Genomic DNA, 27649 nt, shown 5'->3' on the forward strand with positions numbered 1-27649 from the left:
GGACACACAGGCCCTGCTCATCCGGGAAAACGGTTTCGGAAACTGCCCTCAGCTCCTAATCCTGTACTCGGAACCTCTATTATAACCTAGCTCCTCATTAAACTGGGTTCTGCTCCGGTTTAATTTATGAAGTCATACCTTCTAAGCCGCCTCAGTGAAACCAGTGTAGCCCACTGGATTAAACTTCTAAGTGCAGCAGTGCCTAAAAGGAAAGAGTGCCACAGGAGGGAAGACTGGAGGGCATAAGGCAGGAGACGATACAAAACCAGTAACACGTTTTCCGAAAGTGGTGGGCTTGGGGGAAGAGGGGCGTGAAATAAACAAAACGTCCCAATAATTTAATGGCAGATCTAGAAGACAGCATTTATAGCTATTCCGGGACTCTCCAACAAAAAGCTTTTCCTGGATGCACATTCATTCATAATACTGATCACGCTCAGTTGACAGCTCTGGCTTGTACACGTGGTCACGACGCCCTTCGTACAGCAGAGGAGAGCACGACAGGCATCTGGACAGCACACAGAAAAAGGAAAGGCTGAACTCCCCCAACAGAACCCCATTAAAAAAAAAGTTTGTCTATTAGAAAGTCACGTTTGCCATTTTTTCCGCTTTATAAAGTCAGCGATGCTGGAGGGTGTCTAGCGGAATCCGTCCTCCAGGAATGAGTGCAAAAGGGGAGCACGAGGCTCAGGGACGTCCCCTCCGTGAGCAGGTGGAAGGGCCAGCCGGAGGCCTCCCATCCGTTCGGACAAACACACACATACAGAAAAGGATTATTGCCAGCTTGTGTACTTTCACAATGTGATTTTTGTATTTCGAAAGCTTGAATTGTCCCTGAAAGAAAAAAATGGGAGAAAAGAGAGCATTCAATACACAGGTCATCTCTAGGCAACACACACACACACACACACACACACACACACACACACACACACGGGGAAACCTGGCCTCGGCAGCTCTCGGGCCCTCCTGACACCCCAGGACCTTCCTTCCTTGCTCATCTAATGCCAACACAGCAACCTGCCTCCCAAGTCCCTTCAAACACTTGGACTCAACTGGTTGCAATTACAAAAGGTCAGAAACAACCCAAACGCGTATGAACAGGGGACTAAAAATTAATTAATAGGGGACTAAATATTAATGGGATACTGTGCAGCTTTAAAAAAAACGAAAGGAAAAGAACCTCTACTAATATAGAAAGATCGCCAAGAGAAACTGATAACACTAAGGTGCAGAACAGTGTGTGGACATGATATGCTACCCCCTGTGTAAGTGAGGGTGGAGGAAATAAGGCTCATATCTGTCTCAAGGAAGTCATACATAATAAAACGCTGTTACCTGGGGTGGTGTGGTGGCAGGGAAAGGGACACCGTGGAAACTGGGCAGATGGAGAAAGAGTGGGACGGAAACCTCTTTGTCTCTTACACACAAACAGGCACAATTTTTTTAAAAAAAATTGAACCATAGATTGTATTACATATTCAAAAAAAATCAACCAACCGACCAAAAATCCCTTGGTTCAAAACTTATAGCTGCTTATGAAAGGATATTCCAAGAGGTGAAACCTGAGTACACTTCACTTTAGAAACTCAGCACGTGCACACACGCGTGCGTGTGTGTGTGTGTGTGTAACAGATCCTGTGATGTCTTCTTAGTTGCCTCCTATTGGATGCAGACAGGTCTGGCTGCCCACTAGTACCTCTCCTGTTCCAGCCTAGAAATCCAACAACACCTTAGCAGTTCGCATCGCCATTTTAATCCCCAAATCTCAGGGCTGGAAGGGGCTTTAAAGGTCACTGCATCTACTGCTCTGGCCCAGTGCTTCAGACTTAAATTTGTCTGAAATTTTGAGACAGAAAGTCTCATTAACCTGATTTTGGAATGATTTCTTCCATTTAATTTTAATGGAACATTCTAGAAGCTTTGGTTTTAACTGACCTGTCTTAAAATTGTTACAGTTGATTGGGTATCTGGCAATTGGTCCAGAGTGAATTAATACTGCCCAAGGAATATGCTCAGCCCAGCCAAACAGTTTTCTCCTGCTGTTGGCTAACAGATTCTCCTCCATGATGGTGGCAGGCTGACAGTAACTCACAGCCCTCACTACACAGAGAATAACTGCAGACAAGTACACTGAGAGGGAAACTGGATGGAGCTGGCGTGGGTGAACTCTGGCTGGGAAGAACCTGACGTTATCTCAAAAGCCCACTGGTATTTTTTGTAACTGACATGCATGACCATGCAGCTCAATGATCAATGCTACTGAGAATTTCAATGATTTCCATCTAAGGAGATGAAGACTGAACACAAGGAGAACCTAGTGGGGTAATCATCTTTTTAAAGGGACTTTCAAAAGGGCAGACCCCACTGAGGGGCCGCAAGAAGCTAGCAAAGAATAAGAATGCATCTGACCATAAGACAGAGAAAAGCGGGTGTAACTGAGGTGTGCTATTTGAGTCCCCTTAGGGACGCTGTGCTGTGATAGAGTCTGCACGACGGAGGACACCTCTAATACAAAGAAGTGGTTAGGGAGGGGGATTTGCTGCTTCCTCCTTCCCCTCTGATGCCATCTCTGTCCCCACGGATCAACTGGATCACAAAAGTCAATCAGCAGGGAGACTAGAAAGCCAGGGGTGCGGGAAGGTGGAGTCAGAGAATCTTCTGACTGTGGGAGAACTATCTGTCTTATCTGGAGTAAGAGAGATGGCAGGCAAATATCTGGACTCAGCCCTTTCTGTTGTTTAGTGATGTAAAGAAGAGAATCTTTAGGATTAACCATCACCATACGCAGGCCACCTACGTCTGGAGAACTCCCGCACTGTGCTGGGGCTGGGCCAGAACAAACCCTCCCGGTGGCAGGTGAGCTGAAGGGCTCCATAACACCTTCCCACTAAGATCGTGGTATTTATTCTCATTCTGTTGCCACAGATCTCTTCAGAGTCAGAAATCTCCAAGAAGTCAGAATCAATCTAAGGTTTATTTGTAAAATGGAAGTGGGGAGGGACAGAGTAACAGAGCCAGGAGAATCCAGCTGAGTTTTTCCAGAGTCTGATATAAAGAAAAACAAAGAGCAATGAGGGCGGGCAACAGGTTCCTGACATGACAGGCTGAAGCAGGCGGGTGGCAGCTGGCGGCTCAGGTCCAGCCTTTCTAAAAAAAAAAAATGTGGGTTGAGAAGAGCTTGGTGCCAAATTTAGTCTGAGGACTGTGCTCACCTCAAACCAGCTGGGAACTAATCCTCAGTTATGTCCCTCACCCCAGGCTGCAGGGCACAGAGAGATTAGGAGAAAGGGAGAAGGTAGACAGGAAGTGGCAGAGGCCACAAGCAATTTTTCTTTCTTTTTTTTCTTTTTAAAAGATGGGCTTCTCTTCTTTTAACAGCAAACGAAAATTTAGATAATCTAGACTGAGCTCCGGAAAGCTAGACCCTCCAGGCACCTAGCAATGTGCAGACTATTGGGAAGGTTTTTGGGTTTTGTTTTTTTCAATGGCTTTCAATGATATAACAGATTGTTTAGAAGGAAATGATAACATTTTTACATCACGGTCTTCAGGGAATCATTCTCTGGCTATTCAGCTGTCTGGCCCAGGCCAGCTCTGGCTTCCTCCTCTCTCCCTCCTTGCAAAGCAAATAAAATTGCAAACCCCCTAGGTTTACTAGGGCAAACTTCAATCTCTCATCTCTACCGAGGGACCAGACCAACTTCATTCGCCATCAAGAGAGACCATTGCTTCTGTGCATGCCAGCCTAGACATGCAGGGACCCAGAATCTACCCCACCCCACAACTGCCCCAAACCAGCAGCTAACTGGGACTTCTACTGAAGCCATGGTTAAAAGGGCAATGTTTATTTGTAATGGTAATAGAGGTCAAATGACACAGTCCTAAAATATTAGCAGCCACATGTAATGTCACAAAACATCAGATAAATTGAGGAAAAGTATTTGTGGTTCAAGAATTATTTAAACAGCAGTTTTTTTTTTCTTTCATAGATAATGATCTACTTGGAAGGGAGAAGACGGAGGGAGGACAAGAAGGCTAAAGTTCGGGGCCTCTAAAATGGCAGCTCAAACCACCACCAGCTGGGTATGCACATCTTCTTGGAACACCCCTTTTACCACTCACAAGGTTATATCAATAAAGGTGAAATATGAAGTCCTTCTCAAGTCTGTTAGGACAATGAAGTGAGTTGGGTTTTTTTGTTTAGACTCTAATACTCCTCTCATTCTCCCAAGTCTGTGCTTCAAGGAGAACACCTAACCCATGAATGCCCCCTTCAATCTGCCCTACAAAAAAGATATTGGGGGGGGGGCAACAAAAAGAACAAAGAGACTACAAAACGGCAATTATGCAACTTACGCAACTATATGACTTTTCAAAGCAATTCAAAGATCTTTTTCCTGGGGAATTTAGTGTTAGCTAAGGGGAGAGGGAATAATTTTAAGTCTTCTTCCATTCTGTCTATTCCAATTTCATTTTAAAGCTTTTTTTTTTATGGAACCTAAGATGCTGTTGAATTTTAAAGGTACCACCATTAAGAGGTAAACGCTGCCAATTAAACTATGACAAAAACCTTTCTTATCACATTCACTGTAAGCATCCCAATTTTAGGGATATTAAAAGCAAAAAAAAAAAAAAAAAAAAAAGAAAGAAAAAAAAAGGAATCTTAGAATTAAATATGCTAATGCTATTAAAACAAATCCATTATAGCACCAGGCCTCTGGAAATTTAACTGATTTATTTTGAGTATCTGCTGTTTTCCAGCCCACAAATCAATGTATCAGTATTAGAGCTGATACATGTTTTTCATCCATCTCAGAATTCTATATTGACTATACTTTACAGAGAAACTCTTTAAATTGCAATTTTGAAAATATGTTATCATCTAAAAGCTGAATTTATAATAAAGGAATTAAACTATTGAAAATACAGATATGAGAGGCATGAGTGTATAGGAATTCTGGGACTGTTTATTACTCAGACCCCTGGCCACCCGCTTCTGTCCCTCACAGTGTCATGCCATCTCTTTAGCCCATCTGAGGAATGTAGGTCTCCTTTTCTTGAAAAAGCCTCCCTTCCTTCCCGGGAGAGGGGAGTTCTGAAGCAGCTACTACAGCTGACATGTTCTTTTCCCATTTTAGAAATTCTCCATTTCTTAGGGATGGGTTTGGGGTGGGGATAGTTACTGTCCAGGAATGTGCTCTCGGGTCGGGCACATGGAGATACTGTCCTTTTATCCATTCCTCTCATCCGGAATAAATTTACCCAATTCAACTCCTTCTGCTAAAGAGACAGACATGGACTTGGAACCCCCTTAACTGAAATACAAATATTCTTAAAGTGAATGCTTCAGTTGACCCAGACTTCGATATCCCAGGGTCTCTCTCTGCCCGCAAACACGTGGTGGTGTAGCCACAGTACAATCTGGAACCGTGCCTCCTACGCAGCCCTGACATCTACCCCCAGTTCACTTTAACCGCTGAAACTCAGAAGTTCCATCACTTGTTTCCTCACAACTGACAAATACCACCAGCAAACGAGACACACCTCTCACCTAACCCACACTGTGGCCCGTGGAACTGTCCTATTAGTCACAGGACACCGTCAGACGGCTTAAAAATGGCCACGTCCGGGCAAAAGAAAATGGATCTCTGGTCCATTTATAATCATGAAATGCTGGCATCCAAAGACGCCAGAGACGTGTTAGCCCATGGAACCTCATTTTCCACATCAGAAAACAGAGGTGTAGTGAGGCTCATCGACCCGCCCAGGGGCTCACCAGGAGACATGTGACCCAGGGAGGACAAGTCAGTGGCTCTGGACTCAGTGGTTCCCTCTGAGACTGTGGTGTCAATGGATGAGGAGCGGCCAGAGCAGGCTCAATGCTGGCAGAGGCAAAGGCTGGGGGGCAAGTGGGGAGAGGGCATCCCCTTGGGAAGAGGGTCCTGCGGCTGAGAGGTACGTCACAAGGTTACAGAGAAGGTAGACAAGGCCCTACCCTGAGTGTGAGAGACAGAGGGGGAGCGTCCGATCAGCGGCCGCTGCTGTTCACCAGGCCATGAAACTCCTCCCAGGCCCTGGCAAACCAGAGACAAAAAACACAATAGTACATTCAGATCAAAGGCTTTTTAACAAAGAGAGAACAGACAAGATAAACCCACATCCCATTTCAGATACCCTCAGGGTCAAGTGGAGCCCACCGATACCTGGAAGCACAGCAGTGAGGGTCCCCTCCTAGACTTTCCTCTCCGCTTAGCAGGGTGGCCGGCACCTTTCGGGGCAGCTGGCACTTCTCCTGGCTCATCTACTGGCTAAGTGTGGCCCTCACTACTCCCTGGAGGAGTTGCACGTCCTTCTAGCCACTCCTTCAACAAGTCTACAGGGGAGACCAGTGAGGTCAGAGCTAAGCTCACCCACCATGGGAGACACCTCCAACTCACTGAGGCGAAGGGCAGCAGTGCTTTCTGCCTTGGGGACGTGAGGACAGGTGGAAGAAACTATCTTTCTTCATCAGGCCTCACCCTGACGGTAAAGGCAGGTACCCAACAGCATTACAATGTCCAAAGACGCGATGAGGAAATTACACCACTTGATCTGCTTTCCTATTTCCAACCTTCTGACCCTTCTAAACTCAGACCCCAATTCTTATCAGGTTCCATCCGTTTCTGATAATACCCAAGTAACTATTATCTTAAAATTTAAGTCGTATATGTCACAGCAGCTCAAAATTTCCAAGGGCCAATGCTCAACACAACTTTAATGCTTATTAACTTAATTTAGAAATCGGAGTTAGAAAGGGATAAGAAATGGGACTGAGGGTAGAGTCTCTTGGAATGAGGCGCCACAAAGACCAGGGCCTTGGTGACTGCCGGCCAAAAACCAGGAGAAAGCTAGATCCCCTGTGTATCTGGAAGCCCTAACGCACCTCAAGTTTTCTGAGAAGAGCTTATGTCCTTCCTTTTTGCCTTAACCATTTTTCAGCCACTTAGGGACAAACTGTCAGGTAACTTCCCTGGGAATTATATATAAACTGGGTAATTTGGCGCCTTTAAATCTAAAATTCCTTACTGTCAATTATTCCATTCTTGGTTTAAAGGGGTGATATACCCATGGTGACAACATATAGGGTTTAATGTGCTAAACTATTAGCTCACTACAGGTTTAATACTATGACCACTAAAATATATTTTATCAGTAGGTCTCCTACAGATAGCTTTTCTTTTTTTAAATAGGAAGGGATTAAATACAGAGACCTGGCACAACAAGTTCATTCTTCCAGGCAATATTCACATCAGTTTCATTAGTATCTCCCTCTTGTAAAGAGCAGCATTTATAAGTTAATGACGTATCTCTCGGAATAAGAGATTGATCTGAAGTTAATGGTTTCCTCAGAGAGAGTACTGCCAAAATACTGATACATGTATGTTAACTGAAGGAAAATGGAAGAGCACCCAATAAGCACGCCAGTCTTTATCAAGTCACAAACTCAGTTTCCACAGAAAGACATCTGCTTCACAGCTCCTCCTGGAGAGATGGTAACGCGATGAACTTTGACAGCCCACGAGTGATGTCAGAAGGTCATTTCACTCTTCAATCCAAATGAAGGTAAGGAGAAAGCAAAATCTGACGCTTGGGCAACGACCCAGGAAACCCCTCTCTTGCTCTAAAGGTGAGACTTAAATTCTATTTAAGCAATTTAGGTGTCAACAAGAAATTAAATGGCTGTGTTGAAGCTTCACCTCATTTATCCTTTTGTTTCCAGAAAGCCCTACACTAGTCCAAACAGAAGTGCTCTGTGTCAAGAACCTTCAGAAATATGGATGTCAGAGTTCCCCTCTAATCCAGTTTAGTATTAAACTGCCCTCCCATTTTCTTCAGCAGTATTTTCTTCATATGTAAAAACTTCAACATGAAGAATGTGGGCAAAGAAGTTTCCTCATATGGATTCAGTGGAGATAAAATAGCTGATCATAGTCACTGGTACAATCGCTGGTTCTCACAGGCCAGTGCTTGACTAAGAGGCAAATCAAACGCCTAAAACTAGGTGCGAATGTTCTAGCTATTTTCCATCTGGCATCCCACGCATACTAGTAATATTAAAACTTGTTTCTTTTAAAGGTAAAGAAAGAACAAGTTAAATGTTAAAACTGTCATGTAAATTGAGTTTCTTAAAACAATATTCTTTTTTAAATTACCCTGAGATTAATATAGCCTACAGGGCATTCTAAACAGATTCAAATGACAGGATAACAATGAGTCCTTTAAAGACCACTTTTTACCAGCTCACTTACCAGAAAGCAAATTCTGAGAGCAGAGATCTCATTTCTGTGTAACTCTGTACTTGCCCCTACTCTGGCCCAAATCTCAGTTCACAGCCTCGCACTCAGCTGGCCCTCATACTCGTGGACGAACTTGGCCTCCTGCTAGTCTGGGCTTTACCTTGAACATCAGCATGGGGGAGCGTTTCACAAATGCAAAGCCCAGCAACTATGCTGGTATGACCCAGTGCCACCTGGCTATGATTTAGCCATGGCAAGAGAAGGGATGGTTGGTCCTCGCCTACGAAGCTCAGTGTTGAAATACAATGAAATCTAGACGTGGTGGAGTCCCCGTGATTCGACCCACTTCTCCTCTAGAATAAATGAATAAAGAGAAGTCACCTACCCTCAGCCCTCTCTGCAGAGGGGCCTGGTCAGTCTTCCCAACACTGTGGCCCACTGAGTGCAGCTGGCCCTGTCTTCCCTCTCCCATTCCAGGCCAGAGGCACGAAGGGACTCAAGAGACTACTCCAAAGAGGAATTTCCTCACAAAAGGCACTGCTGCTCTATATGGCTCTGTGCCCCAAGTCTTATCCTGGTGGTCCCATGATTCTGGGTTGCAAGTCTGGCTGTGTTATGAGATTGTCCTCAAAATGGCGGATGCAGTGAATCACTTGATGCCTGCAAGGACCCAAATCTCTGAGATCTCAGCTACGAAGGGCCTCATTAGAAAGAGCCACACCCCTGAGCTAACACTCCATTTCTCAGTGGGGCCCACGCACCCTTAAGGGGCTGTAGGCAACGAGCAAGGGCACGAGGCAGCAGGCAGCATCCCCTCTGCAGCAAAGCAGCCCGCCACGCCCTGTGCGCACAGCAGCAGCCTCCCAGGAGTAGAGCAGGAAAAGGCCACAAGCAGTGTGATCAGGGGAGGCCTGGGAAAACCAGATAGTTGAAAAAGGACACTGGAGACTGGACTGAAACAGAGCAAGGTGGAGGTACGCTTGACTGAGAAATCTAAGCCACCCCTAAAAAAATTCCCCTCACCATTTCCAGGAGCCCTAAACTCCAGAGTAGGTGGGAGAGAACTGCTGGCTCTTTCGTCCTCATTTCCCTTGAATTCTCAAGTCCAAGCAGCTGCTGTTCCTTGGCTCAAACAGAGCCACACCTGTGGGAGAGCCACAAGGAGTAGAACAAAGCAGAACAGTTCCGGTTTCTGTTCAGATGTGGCAAGGATCACAGGGGTCTCAAGGTCAGTTTGGTGCTTTCTGATCAACTCTTACTTTGGAAGGTGACATCAAGCTCATCCCCTGGACCAGTTACATCAGCTGAAATTAAGGTCAATACATGTAACATTATAGTGGAAGGCAAGAGGGAAAGGGCCATAGAAGGTTAATTCTTCGACAAACGCTGAAAACAGAGAGAATAGGCATTTCCATACATCAACTAATCTCCATCTTCTAGGTCCTCCAACCAATTTGGGGTACGTAATAGAAAAAAGCAACGACACGAACACCTCCAGGATGCTAAGCCCAGGGCGCTTTAGTCCCAGTGTGTGTTCTGTGGGATCCCAGGCCACGTGGAGCCCGATGGTCAGTGAGGATGGTACAGCTCAGGACGCTGCTGCCGTAATGGAAAAGCACAGCCACTCTGGCAAACTCCACGTCATGCCCACAGCCACCTTCACAGGCGCGATCAGGCAACCTGGCCTAGTGCGGGCAAGTGTTTCATTTTTGGTTTTGGTGGTAGCTCCTCAGAAAGCCTAAAGTAACGTAAGGCTTGCTGAAATTCTACATGCAGGTTAGGGGCCTGAAGGCCAAGCTGTAGCACATACACGCCAAGCCACAAAGCACATGAGGGGCTGGTACGTGCTATGTATGGTCAGATGCCCTAGGGAGCACACTCAAGCAGGACAAAGACATCCCCCCCGCCCAGGTCCTGATGCACAACAGCCCTGGGGACTGGGAGGAAGGGAAGGGCTAGAACCTTGAGACCGTGCAAGCAGGGCGAGCTCAAAGAGGAAGATGATCTGGCTCTAAGGGGAGAGCAGAAGGGAGAAGGCTGGCAAAGAGCTTGTGGCTTGGGCGGCTTTGGCACAGTGAGAAAACCCCATTAACACAAAGCAAGGAAGCTCTATACGTACAGCCGCACACAGACGGAAGCAGGGCTTTACCTCCAAGCAAGAGATTTCTTTGAAGTAAGACAAAGTCAGCAAAGCAAAGGCCAAGGATCCCCCTTTCCAACCTTACGGACTTTCAAGCTGAATTCTAAATCAGAAATCACTCTGTTCTGGTCATCGCGTGACTAGACGGAAACTAAAATTCTAATACCAAAAAAATGGGGTCTCATTTTGAGAGCTAGATATCACCTCATTATGTCGGACCTCAGCAGAGCTGGAACAAAATACCATGTGACGTTATACAATGGGCTTATGGAAATGAGGCCGCATTCCCCGATGGCCCTCCACGGAGAAGTCTGTGCCATTCCTTAATACGGTGACAGCCAGTCTGAAAGGCCACTTCTTTGATGCACCATAAAGAGCAAGAGCATGAGACAAGCTAGTTTAGCACCGTTTATTAAGTGATCTCAGCTGTTGTTGTAGCTGCTGCGTGTCAGCCTGTTCTTAAAACATAAAATGCTCTTCCGATTCCTCTTGTCCGGGACAGAAGGGTCTTCCAGGTAGCACGCCAACAGAACAAGAGACTCCGATGATGCCAGCTTCAATGATGGTGCCATCCAGAGAAGGAGAGGGTCATGGCACATTCAACCGCGGCTTCCAGAGGTTTTGAAAAAGGAGCCTTTGGGGGCCCAGCCTGCCTGGCATTCTAGTGGAAGTGCAAAATGTTGGCACATTGGGAGAGAAAGAGAGGGAGACGCGAGGGAAAAGTAGCATCTAGGTATCAAGGAGGGTTTTCTGGTCCCTGTAGCTGCAGGGCTGGAGTACTAGGCAGACCTCTGGATAAAGCAGCAAGCAGCAGACTAAGGCAATAAGCCCAAAGGCTCTCCTAGACTCTAAGGACTTGTATGTGTTTCTACAAAAGTCAGGAAGAACTGCTTCAGGGTATTAGAGAGGGAGAACAGTGGAGAGGGGAGAGCTGAAAAATACCTCTTTCCCTTTCCTATCCAGGTGAAAAGGCTGCTTGGGGGGGCGGGGCTGGGGGGGGAGCGTTTGGGAACCTCGAATGTAAGAGTCCTATAGAAAAGGTAGGTGTGGGTCTCTCCAGCCTATAGACTGAGTCTGGCTGGAGGGCAGAAACTACTTGTATTCCAGAACAAAGAACAGGAAAAATCTGCCTAGAGGAAAACAATGCTGACCCCGGACTGGAGGCAAGCAGTCAGGGTCACGGCCAGCTAATAACTGCCGGTGGCTACAATGAGCCACACCCAGCCATGTGATACAGACCACCTCCTATGGCAGCACTGCCAATTAAAAACTGGCGCTCAGCTAGTTTAAGCCAGTTCCACCCACAACATGATCTGTAAATTCACGGGAAAAAGATTCCCAAATGGTCTGCCTGCTGAACACCATGGCTGGGCTCATTACTAGTAATGTTTTTAATAAGCAGGATGATGACATTATTACTAATGATGACGATGAGAGCAATAATACTTGGCCCTGTAAGAGCATTCTCCATCTGAGGACCTTCAATTACAAAGATTAAATCAGCCTCAAATAACCCTGTTGGGTAAAGCGTTATTATCCCCCATTTTACCGATAGGGAAACTGAAGCAGAGTGGCAGAGACTTTTCAAAGACACACATTGATATTAGAGTCAAAGGAGAGAACTAAACCTCCAAGTCCTGACTCCTAGTCGGCTCGCTCTCCCTCCAGCTGTGAGAAAAATCTAACAGCCACTCCCCACAACGTTTTCATAATAACCTGGATTTATTTATGACATTCAATCACTGAAGGAGCAGCCCTAGCCAGTGATTCTCATTTGTGGACGTCCAGCTCCCCTTCCTTGAGTCTTAGGTAGACTGCAAAGCTAATTTCCCCTTTGGCATCCATGCTGCCCTTAGATTCTACTCCCACAAACACGCTACTCCGCTTCCTCTACGAGTTCAGCTCTACACACAAGGAAATGGAGTCATCACTCCCGATACGAAGTCGATTTCCCAGGACAAAGAAAACAGACTGAAGCTAACAGGTTAAAAAGACATGCAAAAGTGGAGTGAGGGGCAGACAGGGAGGAGGGCCTTACTGTTCAGTGAAATTATCTTAAAAAACAGCAAGAAAAAGAAGAGCACTTTGTCTTTCATTTTATGACAGTGGTTAGTGCATGAAAGACTAGACAGCCTGTGTAAATAAAGCAAGCCCAGGCAGTGCAACTGGGATTCTGCAGAAGGGCTCTCTCTCATACAAAGCACCCCACAGTGTAGGTGGACAGGGAACCTCGCCAGCAAAGAACTGCCACAAGTGGCCAGAAGCACTAGGGGAAGACTGGTCTGTCCCTTCTCCTGAAGTCAGTCTCCTTACGACCACATTCCTCTGGGCTTAACTAAGGACCTACTTTTGCTAAACTTAGGGACACGCCCCCCGCAAGCCCCCACAACACATACTTGATGCTGTCGGTGTGGGTTTTGTATTCCATAATGGTGTTGGGAGGTAGGTTAAGCACTCGCCGAAGCGTATCCCGGATGCGGGCTGTGGTGGCTTGGTCGCTGGCAGTCTTATTCCATATTGAAATAATGTCCTCCTACAGGAGGAACGACAGAAGGAATCATCAAAGCAAATCGGAGGCAGTGAGAAGAGTAAAGGCAACATGCGAAGCAGACCTGCCCGTGGGGTGGCTTACCTGAAACCGGACAGAGACCACGGCCCCACAGATCTCCTCCCCAACCATGAACTGTTCCCCCAACATGGCCAGGATGAGATTCTCCCAGCAACGGGATGCCAAGCCCTTCCGCAGCCGAATAATCCACTTGCCACCATTTTTATTTGCATCATCCTGTGAAAAGAGAGAAAGCATTCAAAGTTAAAATGGTTTCACAGCTCTTTTGCTTTTTTTTTTTTTTTTTTTGTGGTATGCGGGCCTCCCTCTGTTGCGGCCTCTCCCGTTGCGGAGCACAGGCTCCGGACGCGCAGGCTCAGCGGCCATGGCTCACGGGCCCAGCCGCTCCGCGGCACGTGGGATCCTCCCAGACCGGGGCGCGAACCCGGTTCCCCTGCATCGGCAGGCGGACGCGCAACCACTGCGCCACCAGGGAAGCCCATCTTTTGCTTTTGCTTTAGGGCCAACGATCCCTTGATCACTAAGTCTTGTTGCTTCCCAATTATTCAACTCTATAGGAAAAAATGGCCAAACGGACCCTTTAAAAATAATCCTCCCTTGGGAATTCCCTGGCAGTGCAGTGGTTAGGGCTTGGCACTTTCACTGCCGGGGCCCCAGGTTCGATCTCCCTGGTCGGGGAACTAAGATCCCGCAAGCCGCGGCGTAGCCAAAATGATAATCACCATCATCATCACCATCATCCTCTTTTTTCAGAACTACATCAAAATGAAATGATGTCAGATTTCAAACTCAGATCACTCCTTACTTCATTCGCCAGAAGTTTATCAAGAGTCACCATGTCCCAAATACAGACATGAAGCCACAGTCTCTACCTAGATCCAGTCTAGTGAAGAAGATAGACAAGAAAATTAATTACAGCAGTACAGTCTGACAAGTACTGCTGTAACAGAGATATGCATAGGAAGTTCAGAAAGAACAAGACAGAAACACCCAAGAAGAGGAAAACATTTAAGGCGGGTCTTGAGGGACACAGGAGTTAGCCAGGTAAAGCAGGTGAAGGGCTCTGCAGGCATTGGGAAGAACATGGCAGTGTGCAAACTCTGACTGTGAGACAGAGATGCAAAGAGGAAGGTGTAGCTACAGTGAAGGGAGGATTTAGAGATGACGGGTGACAAGTCCTGAAAGGTAATTAGGTGCAAGATCACGTGTGTGATGGAGAGCTGCATAAGATTTTTAACTGGGGTATGTGCGGGTGATCCCGTTTGTCCTCTAGAAAAACACTCTCGCATCAGAATAGAGAAGATGGGTTACACCAAAGGGATCATAGAGCTCAGCTCTGGGTCTCCAGTTGCTGCCCATAAGCTTATTTTTACTCACTTTAATCATATGTACCCTATGGTAATACATTACACACACACAAAACGAGTTCTATGGGAAGAGTAATTTTAAAAAATCCTTTATTGTTGTTATAATACCATTTTAGTGATAAAACAATCTTTGAAAACCATCCACACAGACAAACAATGGAATCAGTGCCTTTTCCGAGAGGTCCCATTTCCAAGGAACCAAATAGTGACGCAGCTTTCAGATAAGACTTTAAAATACTTCTTTAGAATTAAAAAAAAATTTTTTTTATTTTTTGGCAGCACCACGAGGCATGCAGGATCTTCGCTGCCCGACCAGGGATCGAACCTGCACCCCCTGCAGTGGAAGCACACAGTCTTAACCACTGGACTGCCAGGGAAGTCCCGAGAAGACTATAAAATACTTTTAATTTTGACATGGCTTTAAACAAACAAACAAACAAACAAAAAACCCCCAAAACAAAAAACTTGCTCAGAAAAGCAGTCTGAGGCTTTCAGTTCTCACCTCCCACATGGGTTTAATTCCTTCTTTGAAGAGATGGAAGTCACTGTGGCCTGTCAGGTCCCCGGGACGTACCATGTGGCTGTAAAACCTCCAGAACTGCTCCACCTGCAGAGAGAAGATAGCAGAGTGAAAAGATGTTGCTTATGCTTCTTTGAATGAGAGATTTATTTAAGAGAAGAGCATAAACACGGAAGACACTCTGCTAGAGGCTCTACTTTCTGGAGGTTAAGTTTTCATTTGGGGGACTGTGTGGGAAGGAAGGCATGTTGGAGGAAAGCATACTGTATATTTTGATAAAAGAATAATGTAATATTGTTGATACAAGAATAAACTCTTTAGGTGAGAAATGCCAGCCTCAGCTAGGAGCCTTAGTTGGTCAACGTCAATACATACTCTCCTGCAGAAGTCGCAGGATAATCATCGCACGGTGCAAGAGGACCTTGATTTTACACAATAAAATCCACTTCAGTCTTGAGACAGATTAAATGCCACATAACCTCAGCCTGAATGTATTTCTTTAGAACCAAATCACTTAAAAAAAAATACAGTATTATTAACTGTGTGAGTTAACGAGTCATTGTGCTGTACATTACACGCCCATGACTTATTTATAACTGCACTTCTTGATCAAAGATGTTTACCATCAAATATAGCATTAGTTACAATGAAACAGCATTAAGTGACAGAATCAACCACATGCACTACTCCATACCATGGTGCCCTTGCTAAGGCCAGGACGGTCCAAAAACCAAGCAGGACTTAGCCTCTCACTAGGGGTTTAAGTCCCTTTCCTTAGCTAGAAATTTTCTCCTTGCTCCTCCTTCACAGTCCTGTTAGAAAATTAGACATATTTCTCTATAAAATGTATGCTTATTTATATTCATCATGCTATTTCTGTTTCTCTCACTAGTGATTTGATAGGAGAGATTACTTCCCTATTCCTCTGCAATTCATGGAGAATAGCTACAAAGTACTGGCCAGTGAAGCGCACACTTTAGGAGGAAAGAGAAAATGTGCAACAGTCTGAAGAAACAGTTGGTATCTGCCAAGACACTGCCGGCTCTAAATTAAACATGAAGCAAGATTCCATACTGCACAGCTGAAAATGGGCACCAAGCAGACAGAGACTCAGGTCATACTCCCAGATCTGGAGAGCAACTGAGGAGAAACAGACCTCAGACTGTGTGAAATGGCTGTGCCTTCCATTCCTCTAGAGAGCAGGAACACGGGAAACGTCTCAGGTTACAAAGAAATTAGGAATGAATGCCGTCTGTAGGACTTCAATGCAGCGTTTCATCTCAGCCACTGCCATGCTTAATTACACCCAGTGATTTGGGGCAGTGAGTGTTCATATGCATACAATGAGCAATAATCTTTTCCCACCCTAACACAGTGCAAAGAAATGAAGTATGCCTACTAGAAACCGTGGCTCATTGTGAATCAGGACTTGAGGGGGTGGTGGGGACAAAGTACACCTGACCATTCCCAATCCTCCAACTAAGCACTGCTTTATTAACCGTTTAGTCTCCACCAATCTTAAAGCTATCCTATATAATCTTATAGCCAGAATCCTATATCCAAACCATAAGAGAGATGAAATAGTAAGCAGATCAAGAAACAGTATTAAACTTTTATCTTTTTTCTTTCTCTTAAGGCAATTTTCATTTTTGGAGCTCCCAACTGAAACCAAAAAATAAATATTTAGACTCAGAATATGAAGTGCAGAAAAGACCTCAGAAATCATCTCAACTACCTTCTTCATTTTATAAGTGAGGAAACAGTTTCAGAACTTGCCCTAGCCCACAAAGTCAAGCAGAACAGATGACACTTGTGATCCCCACGTCCAATGCTCTTTCCATCTCAAGACACGGCTTTCTTAGTTACCTTAACTTTAAGAACTTCTTAAATGTTATCAAACACTAGGATTGAGAACAAATGGGAAATACTGCTTTGGCATCATTGGTTTTACAATGTAATTATTTCTTTGTGAGGAATTTAATATTGTGAGGCATTTCCCAATGCCTTGAATTACATGACATTGGTGAGTATAAAGAAACATTAGGGCTTCCCTGGTGGCGCAGTGGTTGAGAATCCGCCTGCCGATGCAGGGGACACGGGTTCGTGCCCCGGTCCGGGAAGATCCCACATGCCGCGGAGCGGCTGGGCCCGTGAGCCATGGCCGCTGAGCCTGCGCGTCCGGAGCCTGTGCTCCGCAATGGGAGAGGCCACAGCAGTGAGAGGCCCACGTACCACAAAAACAAAAACAAACAAAAAAAAAGAAACATTAACCCAAGATGACGCTGATGATAAAATGTTCAACTCAGCATATACGCCCTAAGAAAACAAAAACCCTCCTTGAGCAAGTCGGGTTAATTCATATATAACTTTCTTAAGAGGGAAAGAAAAATGCTAGAAATAGTTATAATTTTGCTAAAATAATTGAACAAATTCCTGAATGAAAACTTACTCCCCAGTTCAGTTTCTTCTCTGATCCTCTGAGCGCTTAACCAGTTGTTTACAACATAATGGCTGCCATTTTACCTGTGATGTCTAGCAAGCAATCAAAATTTCTGTGGATTCAGGAATGTTAGGACTACATGGATATTTTTAAGTTTAATTCTACTGTTCTCTCTGCCAAGAATTCCTTCCTCTTCTTATCACATGTTCAAATTCTTTAAATTCAATCTCAAACCCATCTCCTCCCAAAGAGGCTTTCTCCAAGCTGAAATTAATTCCTCCCCTCTGAACTCCAAGAGCACTCTAGCCATGCCTTTCTTACAGCACTTCCCACTGCCTCCCTGTAGTGGAAATTCCTGGGCATGTCCTATTTCCCTAAGGGCAAGGTTTTTAATTCATTTTAGAACCCTATTAGTGCCTTGAATTCATTCAACATTTCTTAAACCAAATATGTACCAGTGCACAAGCTATTTTTAATAATTCAAAAAAGCCTAAATTTACTGGTGGTAAGAGAGCACAGGCCAACTAAAACAAGATCTTTGTTTTTGACTGAAATTATATCAACTCAGTATAGTAATCAGATGATCTGATTATCAGTTATATATGCATATCTGATTAATAATAAACAGATAAATATAGATTCTTCTAGTAAACCAACATTTTTCAAAATCGGAGCCTCCTGGCATGCATTTTGGTATATGGAAGAGTAAAAGAGTATAGGCTTTGGAAGGTGGTTTTTACAGCCTACCCACCTTGAGTTTCAATACTGGTTCCTCCACTTAATCAAGTAAATTATCAGACTTGAGACTTCAGATCAGATACTTAACCAAGTCTCATTTTTCTCATTTGTAAAATACGGATAACATCACCGACTTCACAGGGCTATCATAACGATCGAAGGAAATCACACAAAGTGCCTATTATTGTGTCCTTCCTCTTTACTAATGTATTGCAAAATTTATTTTCTATTATAGTTTTCTTTTCCAGCGTCTGCATTTTAAACAGGACAAATACCTCAATCATTTCAAGAAAATAACAAATCCTGCATTTGATCCGGCCCAGAGATCGACTGTACTGCACCTACAAAATACATAATAATCTTCACTGAACAAGACCGGTTTTAGTCGCAGACAGCTTCTCAGGGTGCACAACTCTAGCTACCTGTGAGGGAGATAAGTCAGAGTGTGGGCTCTCTGTACTGACAGTACCCACAAAAAATAGACTTCCTTTTCTTTCCGAACACAGGAAAAAGATGCTACTTTACGCATAATCGCTAACATATCCGGAACCCTAATGGGAGATTATTAAACACAAAAACTCTAATTTTATTCTCAACTTTATCGTCAAGCTTCACGAGAACAGACACCACGTACTATAAAATTTTGTATCCCCCATGACACTTTGCGCACAGTAAGGACTCAATAAACACCTACTTAAACAAGCCTGTATTTCGGTATTGTCCCCTTCTGACCAGTTCCACAATTCACATACTTATTGATACTGACGTATGTTACCTATGGACGTGTAATGAGAAATCTAAGAACGAGCCAATTTGACTTCAGAGACTCAGGTCAGTCAACTAAGGAAACCAGAATCCTAAGTATGTTACCAGGAGGGTATATAAACACGACGACGTAGACACAGGCATGAAATGTACTACAAAGGCTCACTACATCGAACCAGCCAGTACTCACAGAGGCAAAGGTGCCAATCTGTTTGACATTCTGCTCGTAGCTCTGTGAGCTGGTGGGGCGGCCAGGGGTTCTCCTGGAGTACCAGAAAGTGTAGTTATACTGCAGGGGGTGCTCTGCTGGCCCAGGGACAACAGCCTGTGAATTAAAGAAGGCGTGTTAATCAGGGCATTTTTCACATGCTCTGAGGCTGATAAAACATTTTACAGTGTCACCCCTTACCACCTCCACACTTCAAAAGGATACATCCTCAATTACCTGCAGTGGGCTCAAGATTCTGCTGACACAGTGAGTTAGTGGTTAACTGACTCTAAGTTCCTGTAACATTTTCTCTGTTCTTGATGCTTTCATAACTTTCTAATTCCTATCATAGATATTTATGTTTGTATCTTATCTCGACATAGTCCCAGGCCAAGTCGGCCTCCTCTATGACACCCTATCACTTACTGGCTAATGACGCTGGGCAAGTTGCTTAACCAGTCTGTGCCTCAGCTGCTTATCTGCCAAGTGGGGAAAATAATAACCACCACCTCGTGGGGCTGCTGAGAGGATCAAATTAATTAACAGAGGTAGAGTGCTTCGCACCACGCCTGGCACAGAGTAAGTACTCAATAAATGACAGCTACTAGTATTACTGGTACCGTTAAGTGTAAACTCCTTCATCCGCAGTCTCATTCACCTCTGGGTCCTCTTAGCAGCTAAAATGCCTGCATCTGGAAGGTACTCAATATCGTGGGATAAATCAGCTCAGACTAACTAAACAGTCAAAAATTCTAAGTGATGTGCAGGATTTGAAATACTGAGCAGCAGCTTCTGAAGCAATTCACATCCCTGTTGAAGTCCAGGGTTTAGCTCCCCTACCGCAGGCTAGGAGAATGTTGGAAAGCAAGGCAGCACCTCAAGATCACGTGGCAAGGGAAAAGTGCTAAGTCCCAAAATGAACTCCAGTGATTCAACAACCTTTTTTGAGAACAAAATCAGATATTACAAGACAGGCTGCCATCAAGTTAATCGGCATCTTCCCGATTTCCCAAGATAACCAAGCCTCAAGTCCGACGGCAAGCACACCTATGCGGCACAAAGCCTACCTTCCTCTTGCTGCTGCTCTGACTCTTGTCTCGCTCCGTTTTTTCCTTCTCACCATCTTTCTGTGCGCCGTTTTCTTCATTCTGATCATGGTCCCCGCTGTCGTCGTCTTTCAATCTAAATGCAAAGGCAAAACGACGTCCCCCGTGACTGAGCTGATCCCTGCTTATCCAACAAAGCTACCAGGTCAAATGAACCACCATGAAACCAACCCGCAGTCACTCAAAGATACAGGCAATGAGGTGCACATGAGATGAGAGCCGGCAAAGGAATGCAGAATGGCAATTAGGAGGATTAAACAAAAATGAAACTGCCCATCAGCTAACTTGTGAGTTCCAGAAAGCACCACATTCTAGTTTTCTAAAAGGCTGCGCAAAGAAGCGAGGTAAACGGTGAAAGGGATGGTTTTCTTTGCCAAAAGTAGTCAATAATGAGAAGAATTTCTGGATTAAATAACTGCTTTGGCATTTCAAATGAAGTTAAAAAACTTACTTTTCTTTCTTGCCACTTCTTCTAACCATCTTTCCTAGCCCTCCCCACTGCTACTGCTTTAGTTGAGGCCTTCTTCCCCGCCATCTCAATTACATTGCCACCAGCATGTTCTTTCTAAATGCAGATCTAATCACTTAACTTCCATGCTTCAAACTCTCAACTGTCCCTTGCCCTTTGATGCCCACCCCGCAGGATGAAGTACAATGAAATGTAAGACCCTCTAGAATCCGACTCCTGTCAACTGGCACCCTCCTTCCCTCCTCCCACCTCCTCAAGCAACCTATATTCCCACATCTGTGTTATCTGCAAACACTACCCCCTCAGCCTAAGGTACCATTCCTCCCACATCTGTTTTTCCTACTAGAGGGGGCCTTTAGAACAGTGTCTTATTAATCTTTGTATCTTCAGCATCTAGGACAAGAAGATGCTGCCCTAACATGTAGCACAAGAAGATGCTGAATTGATGTTAAATGAAAAGAAAAAGAAATTAAAGAAAGGAACGTCTTCTTGCCTTTTAAGTCAAATGTACTTTAGGTGCCACCCTTTCAGGAGCAGTGAAACCACCCTAAGTGTTGTGTAGTGGTTTGTTATGATTTCAAATCCACTTATTTATGACTTAAATGAAGATATTTTAATCCACCTGTTTATGACAAAGACAAAAAAAAAGTTGTTTTTAGAAGTAAAGTTGTTTTGATATAAGAATGAAGTGTGTTAGGGTGTCATCTCATCTGTTGTCATTGATAAGCACTAGCAGCTCACTTGCTGAGTGGCACTGCTGGGGCCTTATCAATAAAAACAAATAAAGAAGGAACTATGGTGAGGGGACATTTAGACTATAAATACTGAGAGTTGTGTGAGGAATATCCAAGCGTTTCTGTCCGGGCAAAGCTATCCTTTGCTGATCTTGCTCTCTGAAGATCTTGAGCCACTTGCTTCTGGTTGGCAGTGATGTTAAACCCTGCAGCAGTCTCAGGAAGAGAAGGGACATTAGTTCCTGCTGTGGTCGAGGTGACTCCTTTAGCAGTGGTGACAAACTGTGTAGCAGCCCCACAAAGATCAGCCTGCCCATCAACACCAGTGCTGTAGTTTCCTAGCAATGTGATCTAGCAACAAGTGACTTTTATTTTTGAGCTGGCAGCTGGACTTCAGCTGTTGGTTGGCAAAGCCATCTCATCCAGTACCACTTCATATAAAGGTACAACTGAACTAAATTTGGACTTTATTCCTTTCATCTTCCCTTGCCTGGAACAACAGTGTGATTAACCTATCGTTGGTTTGGAGTAGGTTATTTCTTTATTAGCTCAATAAGGGACATCTGCATGCTATTGGCTTATGAAATTACTGTAATTCCCACACTGAATCTGTGGTAAATAAACTACTGGCAAAGAAAACCTGTCTCTGAGCATAATTTGCCACCCCACAAAACACAATACTAAGGCTTTCAGTGAACCTAAAGTCCACTGGATCCAGACAAAAAGATAAATGGAAGGTGAATCCACAAAGATAGTAGGAATGCTGTTTAGTCTAGAGTTGGACCATTAACTTACAGATCTTTCCTGAAATCACTTTTCCAGCCCTATCCAGTCAAATAGAATCTGGCAATTCTCAGGAAAGGTACTAGAAGAGGTCAAATTGTAACTCAGATACAGGAATACCTCAGAGATATTGTGGGTTTGGTTCCGCATCACCGCAATAAAGCAAATATCACAATAAATTGAGTCACGCAAATTACTTGGTTTCTCAGTGCATATAAAAGTTATGTTTTCACTGTACTGTAGTCTATTAAGAGGGCAATAGCATTATGTCTTTAAAAAGTATGTATTTTGGGCTTCCCTGGTGGCGCAGTGGTTGAGAGTCCGCCTGCCGATGCAGGGGATGTGGGTTCGTACCCCAGTCCGGGAAGATCCCACATGCCGCGGAGCGGCTGGGCCCGTAAGCCATGGCCGCTGAGCCTGTGCGTCCGGAGCCTGTGCTCCGCAACGGGAGAGGCCACAACAGTGAGAGGCCCGCATACCACACACACACAAAAAAGTATGTATCTTAATTTAAAAATACTTTATTGAGAAAAAATGCTAACCATCATCTAATTACACAGGGTTGCAATAAACCTTCAATTTGTAAAAAGAAAGAAAAGAAAAAAAGCAGTATTTGCAAAGTGCAGTAAAATGAGAGGTATGCCTGTATTACCTTATAGATGCAGAAACATGCTGCCAAGTATTTTGCACTGTTTTTCTTTTTGCCCATGAATCTCCAGTGCCTACCACATAAAAAGCGCTCAAATGTTAGAATGGATGGGCTAGGTATGCGCTGGGGTGCCTGCTCTGCCCACTTCACAGCCCTAGCTGTAGGATATACTCCCGAGACTGTGCACGGTGCCATGACCGTCCCCAACCCCACCCTGGCCAAGACATGACTGTGAAGGGCACCAGACTGAAGGGTGGCCCAGCCTGGCCAATAAGCGATGCCTCAGGGGCTTGCTGAAAATTATGAGCCAATTCTTCCCTCAGCTTTTCATCCAGGAGATGAAAGATCATATGGACTCAGGAACTAGGGCAGTCATAGGAGTCTCATACAAGAAAAGCCATGAGGGAATAAAGACAACAAGCAAGAGCACAGAAAGTCAGCAGGGGCCACGGGAATGAGCAGAGAGTGGGAAGGAGAATGGTTCTGTCTGTGAGGCTGCCATCTCTTTGGCTTGGTTCACCCTCCCTGGACCCCTGGGAGACCTAATGGTGCTTACAATGCCCCTTCCCCTTCATTAAACTTGAGCTGGTCTGGTTTCCTTTTCAAGAGGAACCTGTCTAGTATGCAAGTCCCACAACATTTACAAGCATACTGTGTGTTTAAGAATACCTATGGAATACCTGACACACAGTTTGACCTCAGCATGGTACAACAAACTCCTTTCCCTCCAGTGGTCAACCTACTTGCAGTCCCCGACCTCACCCCTCTGCTGTGTTCATCACCTGGTCTCTGCTCAGAGAGCTCCTCTTCCCTACTTAACTCAGACTAAGGACCACTTTCTCTCTTTTTAAAAAATATTTATTTATTTATTTATATTTTGGCTGCATTTGGTGTTCGTTGCTGTGCACGGGCTTTCTCTAGTTGCAGCGAGCGGGGGCTACTCTTCATTGCAGTGTGTGGGCTTCTCATTGCGGTGGCTTCTCTTGCTGCGGAGCGTGGGCTCTAGGCGCACGGGCTTCAGTAGTTGTGGCACACGGGCTCAGTAGTTGTGGCTCGCGGGCTCTAGAGAGCAGGCTCAGTAGTTGTGGTGCACGGGCTTAGTTGCTCCGTGGCATGTGGGACCTTCCGGGACCAGGGCTCGAACCTGTGTCCCCTGCATTGGCAGGTGGATTCTTAACCACTGTGCCACCAGGGAAACCCAGGACCACTTTCTCTTGAAAATATTTCCTGATCTCTCTCTAGGATGAGTTGGGATTCCCTCTTCTGAACATCCGCATATAAATGTTTGTACTTGTCCCAGCTGTACTGTCATGGCCAGTTTTTTGTCTCCTGATTATGAACATTTCATGAGTTTTTTTTAACTGCTTAGGCCCAAGACAGCTCCTAATTCTCTTCTTTAGGGCATACAACAGGGACTCACATCACTTCTCTCTCCTCAGTTCCCAACTCCCCGCTATATCCTTTGGGGTCCTTGCCCTTCAATCTTGGTTAAAGAGGGGGACAGTCACCCCAGCATCTTACATTTTTCTAGCCCCAAGTGAAGCATATAAATGCCTTTTTAGTGCTTTTGCTGCTAACCACTAGGAAACAGAAAAATAACAAAAATAATTATGCCAGAGAAGAAACAATGCTACTGTGATCCCTGGACCCCACCTTCCGACTCCCTTCTAAGATAGTAAATGGAAACCCTAATAGACCTTCATCTTATGCTGTCATTTCTTGAGGGTGGAGCTAAGCAACCACTCTGCTCTCTGAGCCTACACTTAAGGCAAGCCATTTGCATCCTGTCTTCCGGAGGCTACTCTTACCAGCCTGAAGCTGGATGTGAGCAAAGATACAAACCAGACAGAAAAATCAGTGCTCAATACACTTAGGCAGGCAATTAGCATCTGAAGCTGTCCAGGCTGAGTGGCACCTAATTAGCTCACCAAGCTTCTGCCCAGGTATATCCTCATACTCTAACTAGACGATTCACTGCAGGTAGGAACTTGGTCTAATTCATCTTTACATGTCCAGCATCAGGCAGTGGCACAAAGCAAACACGTTTAATGAATGGATTTCTAACATCAAAGCAATACAAGGCAGACTAGGATGAACGTCGAATAAGTGGTTCAGACAATAATTAAGAATGGGCCAAGGCTAAGAAAAAAAGAATAGGGACAAAATCAAATATGGCATCTAGATTTGAAAACCAAGCTCAACACCTTGGGATTGCAGTACAGTGAAAGCCTCTTAGGTTTTTACATATGAATAGGATCAATGGCAATGGTAGCTAATGACTTGATGGGGGGGTGGTGGCGGCGGCTATCAGTTTAGGTCCATAGAAGGCCACACAGAAAAGGAGACTAGAGCTCCTCTTTAATCTGAGCCCATCAGATTAGACTACAGTACTCAACTCCAGACACTGGACTTTTAGGACTCTGGCAAACTGGAACATGTCCTTAGGAGCCATGTGGTGAAGAATGCAGAGATCAAATATGCAGCCGTGGTCTAAACACTGCACACTTTTTTGCATGAAAAACAAAGACAACAAAAACAAAACTAAGGGCTGGAGTGCTGTCTTCAATTGCTAATTTCGAATGAAAGACAGCTTTGTTTTTTTCCTACATAGCTAGAAGACAGATGTTCAGTATAATGAAGAGTTAACAATTAGAACTAATTAAAAATGACCCAGGTTAATTTTTGTCAAGATGTGCTTGAACAAATGTTAAACAACAAACTTGGGTTTGAATCTCACCATATGGCCCTTCCTGTTGTTGTGGGCAGTTAATTAATCTCAGAGAGTCTCATTTTCCTTATCTGTAAAAGGAGGTAACATGACCCCCTTACAGGGTTGTTAGAATTAGTAGAAATAATATGTGAAAAACAGCAAAATGCCCGTGGAAGCCATCTGCCACTCTTAAATTAGCTTACTGCAAACCTCCAAATGATCTGGGTAGGGCTGGGCCAGATTACCCATGAAGTGCCTTCTTAAAATGAAATTTTGATTTCTTCAATTCGGCGGAGAAAGGGGTATAGGGTTGGCGGAAAGCTCCACTGAGGCAGGACCTCGATGTGAAACTAGGAGTTGCAGGGCTTACGACTGGGTGGGCGGTGGGTGGGGGGGGGGGAGGTAGTAATTAGTATAGGGATGAGCTCAGCTATGCAGTGGACTGCAGAAGCAAACTCCCATAAGACTTTTCAAGTAGCAGAGCCCTCTCAGCAACCAGGAAGCATTCCTGAGGAGCTGCCAGGAGTGCTGGAGTCCAGGACCTCGGAATTTGCACACCAGCACTCAAGGTACCGGAAAAACTCCAATTTCCCATGGGCAACAGTGGGTCACAACCTAAACTAATAGTAATTCCACTTTACATTTATATCTTACATGTAGTACTTTATATCTTAAAGTACCTTTAAGCATTTGCCGAATGTGATAGGATCCTTATCACACTCACTGCGGCAGCAGAGCACTAACCACTAATGCGGTTTAGGTAACAGAGGCTCAGAGACTGGGTAACTTTTCTAATGTCCAATAACTGGTAACTGGTGGGTCTGAGACTGGAAATCTAGGTCTTCGGAAAAGAAGACAGATTTACTGGACTACTAGAAGAAAGCCAAAACATAATCTACCTCCAGATACAATCGCTGCAGGGATATACGCAAAAATATTTTGCATTTCCTTTCTGCACCTCCCAGTTGTTTGATGCTGGAACTAGAAATCACACAACAGATAGGGTACATACAGAACTGCAGGAGGAGGCAATAACAAGTATACCCGTTGGGCAAGAAACTGAGCAGCTCTTGGAGAGTGTGTTGGAAGAGAGGGGAAAAGGAGGGGGAAGAGAACGGAAGCAGGAAGGAGTCTCGGGAAGATGAGAATTCCGTAACTGAGCAGCCGCTGCGCTGAGCGCGGCAGCCACGTTACCTCATTGCATCTTCGCAACTCTACGACATGGGCTCTGTTACCGTCCGCACCTTGCGAATGAGAAAACTGAGACTCAGGAGAGATGACCTGCCTAGGCCAGAGGGAGTGTGTGAGAAAAGCTGGGTTCAGAAGCAGAGCAGCCAGGCTGCGGAAACACCCAAACCTCCGGTCTCCGCCCCTCCACGCCGCTGGCAACCCGCACCCGCCCGGCAGGGTGTCCGAAAATCTCCTTCCAGGCGGCACGGCCACCTCCTCCCGCCCGGACCCCGCACTTCGCTCTGGGTCCGTACGACCCTGGGGTCCCTGAGACCCCTGCATCCCTCCTCCCCAACCCCCTCCTCCCCGCCGGCCGCCCAGGCCCGGCCGGCCCGCAGCCCTAACCAGGAAGGGAGGTCGGTGCCGCAGTTTGCGCCGCCCGCGGTCCCGGCGGCGGCGGACGCGAGAAACGGTTGAGGGAAGGGGCCCTGGGAGGCGGCCACGCGCCACTCACGCGTCGAACTTGTTGTTCATCCTCTCGCCGCCGCCGTCACCACCGCCTCACGGAGTGACTTCCGCTCCGCCAGGTCCCTCCCCTTAGGGTCCGACCACTTCCGGTTGCGCGGGGCGCAGCGGAACGTCGGCGAGCTGGCCGAGAAGGGGGCGGGTATGCCAGGACGCAGTCGTCGGGCGGTTGCGCGGAGCTGCTCAGGTTCGGTGGCCACGCGGGCTGCGGGCCTCGGCTCTGTCCCAGTTCTTGCCCGCCGGCCGCCCGCCCTGCCCAGGGGAGCGCGTGCTGAACCCCTCCCGCGGCGGGCTCCGAGAAAGACAGCTCCGAGTAGATGACGGCGCAGACTCTGGATTCACGGCTCCCGATTCCAACCCCAGTGGGGCTGCACGATCCTGGACTCTCTCTTAAGCTCCCTGAGGCTCTTTCTTCTTTGGTACTGGCCATACTATACTGTAGTACCCGCCTCTTCAGGTTACCGTGTGGATTGAACG

At 45.6% G+C, this 27649-nt stretch overlaps 1 protein-coding gene across 8 annotated transcripts; it reads right to left on the minus strand.

The window, feature by feature from the left end:
* Nucleotides 1–349: 349 nt before the first annotated feature.
* EIF4E2 (eukaryotic translation initiation factor 4E family member 2) lies at nucleotides 350–27279 on the minus strand. Of its 8 annotated transcripts, none has more exons than XM_028483725.2 (8): nucleotides 27162–27279; nucleotides 20094–20208; nucleotides 19009–19143; nucleotides 14858–14962; nucleotides 13052–13204; nucleotides 12816–12952; nucleotides 5999–6077; nucleotides 350–508 (listed from the first exon to the last, which is right to left on the minus strand). In XM_028483725.2, exons 1-7 carry the CDS (start codon nucleotides 27179–27181, stop codon nucleotides 6032–6034), a joined length of 711 nt encoding a protein of 236 aa, XP_028339526.1. In that variant the 5' UTR covers nucleotides 27182–27279; the 3' UTR covers nucleotides 350–508; nucleotides 5999–6031. The 8 variants fall into 8 exon arrangements, with proteins under 8 accessions (XP_028339526.1, XP_007125089.1, XP_028339523.1 ...); XM_007125027.4 differs by having other exon boundaries at nucleotides 350–834; XM_028483724.2 differs by lacking the exon at nucleotides 350–508 and adding an exon at nucleotides 2969–3150.
* Between the last annotated feature and the right edge of the window lie 370 nt (nucleotides 27280–27649).

Source organism: Physeter macrocephalus, unplaced genomic scaffold, assembly GCF_002837175.3.
Source record: "Physeter macrocephalus isolate SW-GA unplaced genomic scaffold, ASM283717v5 random_61, whole genome shotgun sequence".
NCBI lineage: Eukaryota > Metazoa > Chordata > Mammalia > Artiodactyla > Physeteridae > Physeter > Physeter macrocephalus.